This window comes from Epargyreus clarus, unplaced genomic scaffold, assembly GCF_041222505.1.
Source record: "Epargyreus clarus isolate Ecla_fem2 unplaced genomic scaffold, WU_Ecla_fem_2.2 ptg000002l, whole genome shotgun sequence".
Classification (NCBI taxonomy): Eukaryota; Metazoa; Arthropoda; class Insecta; order Lepidoptera; family Hesperiidae; genus Epargyreus; species Epargyreus clarus.
The window spans coordinates 5218226-5224146 of record NW_027332210.1 but is presented as its reverse complement, the minus strand read 5'-3'; the positions used below and the strand labels follow the sequence as shown (position 1 = coordinate 5224146).

Here is a 5921-nt window from a genome sequence, read left to right as displayed (position 1 = left end):
TAGTTGTACCGCCTTTAATTTTTCTGCACATCCCTAAGGTTGACTGGGAGAAAATTTTAGCATTAAGTCCGCCTTTTGCACCACATTTTTAACATGGTCAATAAAGAGTTAATAAATAAATAAATGTTTCTGTGGACGGTACTGACCACTTGAGCCTTGCCACTAATTAGTCTCGTTCGATTCCCAGTGCAGCCCTTTTTGCAAAGTAGTTTTAAACTAATAAACACGGTTAACACGCCACAATGCCTCCTATTAACAACTTTACGGTCTCACGTACTGTTTATTCTGTCGCCTGAACCTGTTTCAAGATCAAATTATGGGTAATGATCGATAATGATGATATACAAAAAATGTGAATGAATAAATAAAACAATATAAAATACTTAACATTGTTATTGTCGAGAGAAGGTGTTATAGAAGTTAATAGACAACGGTCTAAAAAAGAATTGCACTATTTTATTGAAATTTTAGTTTAAATTATGGGACATACAAATTAATACACTTTTATTAGTAATGCACATATGTATCATGGTATGTAGGTATACTCTATGATTCTATGGCTACCTTTCTACTGTCTGTGGTTAAAAAAAGTCTTGTATCCATTGTTTCAATGAGTATTTGATTTAACAAGCTTTTTAAAAAATAAAAACTTTATAATCTACTAAAAAACTTCAAAACACTAATTTTTAAAGACTTAGACAAAATAATCTTTAAAAAATGCTCGTTATTTCTAATATTTCGACATCATTTCAATTGTCATTTTCTGATAAAGTCGAATACCAATGCCTATCTGTAAGTAATTTAAATAAAATCATTAATAACAGTGTTACTAAACGAATGATTATATCATAGACATCACATCAGTTGGCGTCCTAATTATTCGTTCACTTGTAACATATCGAGCTATTAGCGATAAGCGTCATCGCTTCTTATTTACTCGCTTGAAACTATGATGATATTATTTATTTTATTATTTTCAATAATTATATTAATTCTTAATTATTCGTAAATTAACCTATTACTATGACCTATTCGTAAGTTTAATGAACTAATTTGATTCTTAAATATTTTGCTTACTCGAATGTCTCGTTTTCGATTCTAGTGTTGGGCTAATGTAAAATGTTGTTATTTTTCGCAGAAACTATGTATATTTCTTCGGGAATATGATGAATAGTTTTTCTGCTTTCATTTATTAAGTCCTTTTAGGCGACGGATTTTCGAATATCATTAGTATCCATCTACGTTAAGTATATGAGTGATATCTACAGACATTGAACGTGTCAGACTCGGGACGTGGCAGACAAAATCATACTTTGTCTAACTAAACATTCAAAAACATTTCAGTTCCATTTTATATACGGCACGCTTTTATTTATTTATTTATTTAAGAAGGCATACCAACTAAGTACTAAGTATAGGTGATAGGCATGTAGAAAAGTAGGGTTTAGTGGAATTTTGAGGAACATTAATAGACAAAGCCAGAAGAACCGATGAAAATTTAATGACAACGTTTGAAGGAAGCAATGACATCAAAAAAACAATATACATAAGAACGTATTAAAAGAAAAATACATTAAAACCTTCTGCGCAAAAATAATAATATAAATAAGCAAATAGTGCGTCGCCTACAATATCTGCCTCCTTAGTGCTAGCTAAATAGCACTACAGTCCCGTGGTGATAGTAAGGCGACGCGTGTCACCGGCCTACGCAGTACGCCTGTGCGTGTACGCACATCTACTATTCGAACGCGTCCATCCCTAGCTGGATGGGTCGCACTCACTACTCCGTGACGCCAGTGACCTCTCTCTTGATTAGACTCGGTAAGGATAACGTAATCACCTACCTCAAGGGATCTAGCTTCTTGTGTCCATTTTTGACGTGGCAATAAAGTTGGTAAATATTCTTTCAACCAGCGAACCCAGAACATGTCCGCTAGTCTCTGTGCAACTCGCCATCTTTTTCGTAGACATAAGTCAGAGTCGTCATACTTACCAAACTGAGGGCTAGTAGATGTTCCAATCAAAAAATGATTGGGCGTAAGCGCCTCAGGATAGTAGGGGTCACTCGAAACATGTGTGATGGGTCGACTGTTAACCAAGGCCTCTACCTCAGCTAACAGCGTAGACAAAGTATCTGGGTGAGGTGCGCGTTCCTTTAAAATAACCTTCAGTGAAGACTTAACTGTTCGAATCATCCGCTCCCAGCTGCCTCCCATCTCAGGAGCACCTGGCGGAATGAAGCGCCAATCCACGCCGCGTACGGCTCCAGCCTCCCGAACTGACACCGTGTTAATCTCGGCTATGCTACGTCTCATCTCTGTATCGGCGCCTCGAAGGTTAGTCCTATGTTGACCATCTAAGATAGTAGGCCGCCGTGCTTGGTGGTTCACACCTGCTACCTTGTCTATACGACTGTCCACTCTTAATATACCTAACTCGTCAATATATGGTGATAACTGCAGCAAGCGGCTATTAAAAGAAAGCGATTTATTCTGCTTCAAATACGACAATTCGGTACCAAAACTATCGCTTTGGCACTTTTTTATCAGCAGCTCCTCTGCCTCCTTCATTAGAGAAATGTCTAAGGTGCACTCTTTTCGCTGACATTTTCTAATGAAAAGCAATATCCTAGCCGTTGCTCGTATTAATGTAATCCAACTCGAAATATTATTTTCGTTAGGCAAAGATAAATTAGAATTACATTCGATTACTGTATGAACAGAACGTTCCTCATCGCGAATTATTTGTTTAAAAAACTCTTTAATATCCCCCATTACAACAATCATATGTTCCCGAAAACGTAACATAATTCCTAATAAAGAATTATATAAATCAGGGCCGGTAAGAAGGAAATCATTTAAACAAACACCTTTTACCTTTCCAGAACAGTCAAATACTAACCTTAGTTTCTCGGGTTTATTGGGATTCATAACCCCAAAATGAGCCAGATACCAAATGTGACTAGCCGAAAGTTCTGACTCATCTAGTTCTCGAGCGTAGCCCTGGTCGAAGAGCTTCCGCACTTCCTTCCGGTATCTCTCCCCATAACTGCTGTCTGCCTGAATTTTTTTCATAATACCTGTAAGCCTGGAACGGGCATAATCATAGGTGTCAGGCATGCAGAATTCATCCTTGACGAAGGGTAAACCTACCTCCCATTGCTTACCTATTTGACGTGCAGTTTCATCTAGTATACGTACCGCTCTCAAATGTGCCGTATTCTCACGTCGTAAGTTCGATACTCCAATGGAATCTAACTCAAAGGATTTTTTAATCAAATCATTAAGTTCATTAATAACTGTTGAATGTTCGTGCACCTCGGAATGAGCGAGATGAAATGTGTGTGCGTTCACGGAAGAGTGAGTGAGACCAAGGCAACCATGAATACACCACCCCAAACGGCATCTCGTAGCATAAGGTTCCTGCTTGTTACCGTGACGAATTTGTAACGGCGCGATTAGAAAATAATTATCTTCCCCTATTAGCAGGCGAGGCACTATGCATTCTTTACAAACAATATCTTTTATAGGTAACAAATGACCACATTTAATATCATTAATAGGTGACAAGTTATGTTTAGGTAAATTTAATTTTACAACCTGCCTCAAAGTTACATCATAACATTGATTCTCATAAAAGCCACTAATATTAGTACATATTTTCGGAGCGTCCGATTGAAATACTTCAACACCAAAGGCATCAATAAATTTAATAGAACTACTCTGTGATGACGTAAGACCTAACTCCTGCACTAACCCCTTATCTATCATAGAAATAGAAGCGCCATCATCTAATAAAGCATAAGTACTTACAATACCTTTAGGCCCACGTAAATTTACCTTAACTATTTTAAGTAATACTGTACTTTGCGTAGCGGGGACGAGGGAGTGAGTCACTGTTTCGCCCAATGTTGACGATGGTCCACATTGACCATGTTGTGATGGTGACGGCTCTTCCTCCCGCTCCGCAGCTGATGTTGTTTGCGTGGCGCTAGGCTTATTGTAGTGCAACAAGTGATGATGAGGGAATCCACAATTATTTATATTGCACACGGCAGCGGTGCAACTACTACTTTCGTGTCTATCTAGTAAACAACAATAGCATAGATTATTAGTCTTGACATATCTCCATCTATCTCTCCTCATGGCCCTTTTAAACGCTCGACAGTCTGGTAACAAATGAATAGATTTTTTACAAAAGTTACAAAGTTTACAAGGATTCTCAGCCCGCGTGGCCGTAGCAAATACAGGTCGATTGTAGCCACTAAGACGAGGTTTATCTTCAAACCTTTTAATAGGTTGCGTTTCTAAAGATAGAGGCTGTTTTCTAAACTCTCGCAGTTGTGATACACCAACAACTGAAACCATCTCAGCCTCCCTCTTCAAAAATGCCGCTAAGAGCTGGAGTTTGGGCATATCGGACGACATTCTTGTGTAAGCGTAATCAGTATATTTGCTTAACAATATATTAGGTAGCTTGTTTAATATCGCTGCTAACAATTCTGGGCTACGAAGATAGTCAAGTTTGTGTAAACCATGTATGGTTGCAACACAATTACTTATTTTAATTGAAAAAGTTATAATATCGTGTTGATAATTATTTTGTAGCGGTGAGAGCTTCTTAACTTGAGAGATGAGATGTTGAATAATAATATCAGCATTGCCATACCTCAATTGTAATGCCTCCATAATGACATCTGGTGAAGTGTTACCTATGAGCAGCTCCGTTACTGTCTCCCTAGCTTCACCTTTAAGGGCTCTTCTCAGACGCCACAAGTTCTCAGAGTCGCTAAAATGGCATACACGAGTAGATTCCTCGTATGCACTTTTAAAGTGCAACCACTCAATATAGTCACCAGCAAAGCTGGGTAGTTCACGCGGTGTAGATAATCGTGTGAGTAAACGTTCTTCCTGTTGAGTAGACGAAGTTACCATAATGTCCTTCAATGTATGCGCGAGCTGCAGTATGCTGTCGACAGGAGGGCCCTGAGCCTGTGCACGAATCGGGTATACTGTAGGTATCCGCGCTGCCTCCGTCGCTGTCGCTGCCGCCTGTAGAATAGGCGACTCCTGCACCTCGTTTTGCTCCATCCACTCGTTCACCAGTGATTTACTGCTACAATCATGACCTCGGCTAGCATTCGAACGACATCTTGATGAATGTATGCTATGTGGCGCATGAATTTCAGATTCGTAATCATTCGCAGCTAAATCATATTCTAGTTTCTTCTCAATTAAATCAAGCTGGATCTTTGCCTTGGCTTCAGCTGCAGCCAACTCAAGCTGCTTGCGCCTTACGTTTGAAAACGACGTTGACATAGATGACGCGTACGCCGAGGCGATCTTCTCTCGTTTAACTTCTAATTTTACATTTGATGGCATCGGTAAATTTTGTTGCGAAGGGATTTGTGAGCTTACCATTTCATTTGTACAAACCCTTTGTCCGCTATTATTGTTCCCCGCGGCAACCACATGCTCACTTTCAGAGCGTTCACTAAGTTCCCTTTTATCACCAGGAGGAGTATGAAACATAGTCGTGGTAAAATTAGGCACGAAGGACCAGTTTTGTAGGTGATAGGCATGTAGAAAAGAAGGGTTTAGTGGAATTTGAGGAACATTAATAGAAAAAAGCCAGAAGTACCGATGAAAATTTAATGACAACGTTTGAAGGAAGGAATGACATAGAAAAAATAATATACATAAGAACGTATTAAAAGAAAAATACATTAAAACCTTCTGCGCAAAAATAATAATATAAATAAGCAAATAGTGCGTCGCCTACACTAAGAATAAATCTAATATTAAAATGTAAAGAAAAAGTTTTAAAATATGCACTTAAATTACAGGTTTGCACAACATTACAAATAAGGTAAACCAAAATCAGACGCGCTAACGTCCTTACAAAAAAAAAACATAATTTAC

The 5921-nt window shown here is 38.4% G+C and overlaps 1 protein-coding gene across 1 annotated transcript; it reads right to left on the bottom strand.

Annotated features, from left to right (window-relative positions):
- Positions 1–269: 269 nt before the first annotated feature.
- LOC140744538 (uncharacterized) lies at positions 270–5381 on the bottom strand. Its single transcript, XM_073076171.1, has 3 exons — positions 2902–5381; positions 1994–2469; positions 270–298 (listed from the first exon to the last, which is right to left on the bottom strand). Exons 1-3 carry the CDS (start codon positions 5379–5381, stop codon positions 270–272), a joined length of 2985 nt encoding a protein of 994 aa, XP_072932272.1.
- Between the last annotated feature and the right edge of the window lie 540 nt (positions 5382–5921).

Coding starts and splice junctions, on each gene's coding strand:
- LOC140744538 (XM_073076171.1), bottom strand. CDS start 5,381: ATGCCATCAAATGTAAAATTAGAAGTTAAACGAGAGAAGATCGCCTCG. Junction 2,470..2,901: donor AATAAACCCGAGAAACTAAG/GTTAGTATTTGA, acceptor TTCTTTTAATAG/CCGCTTGCTGCAGTTATCAC. Junction 299..1,993: donor ATCTACTAGCCCTCAGTTTG/GTAAGTATGACG, acceptor ATCTTGAAACAG/GTTCAGGCGACAGAATAAAC.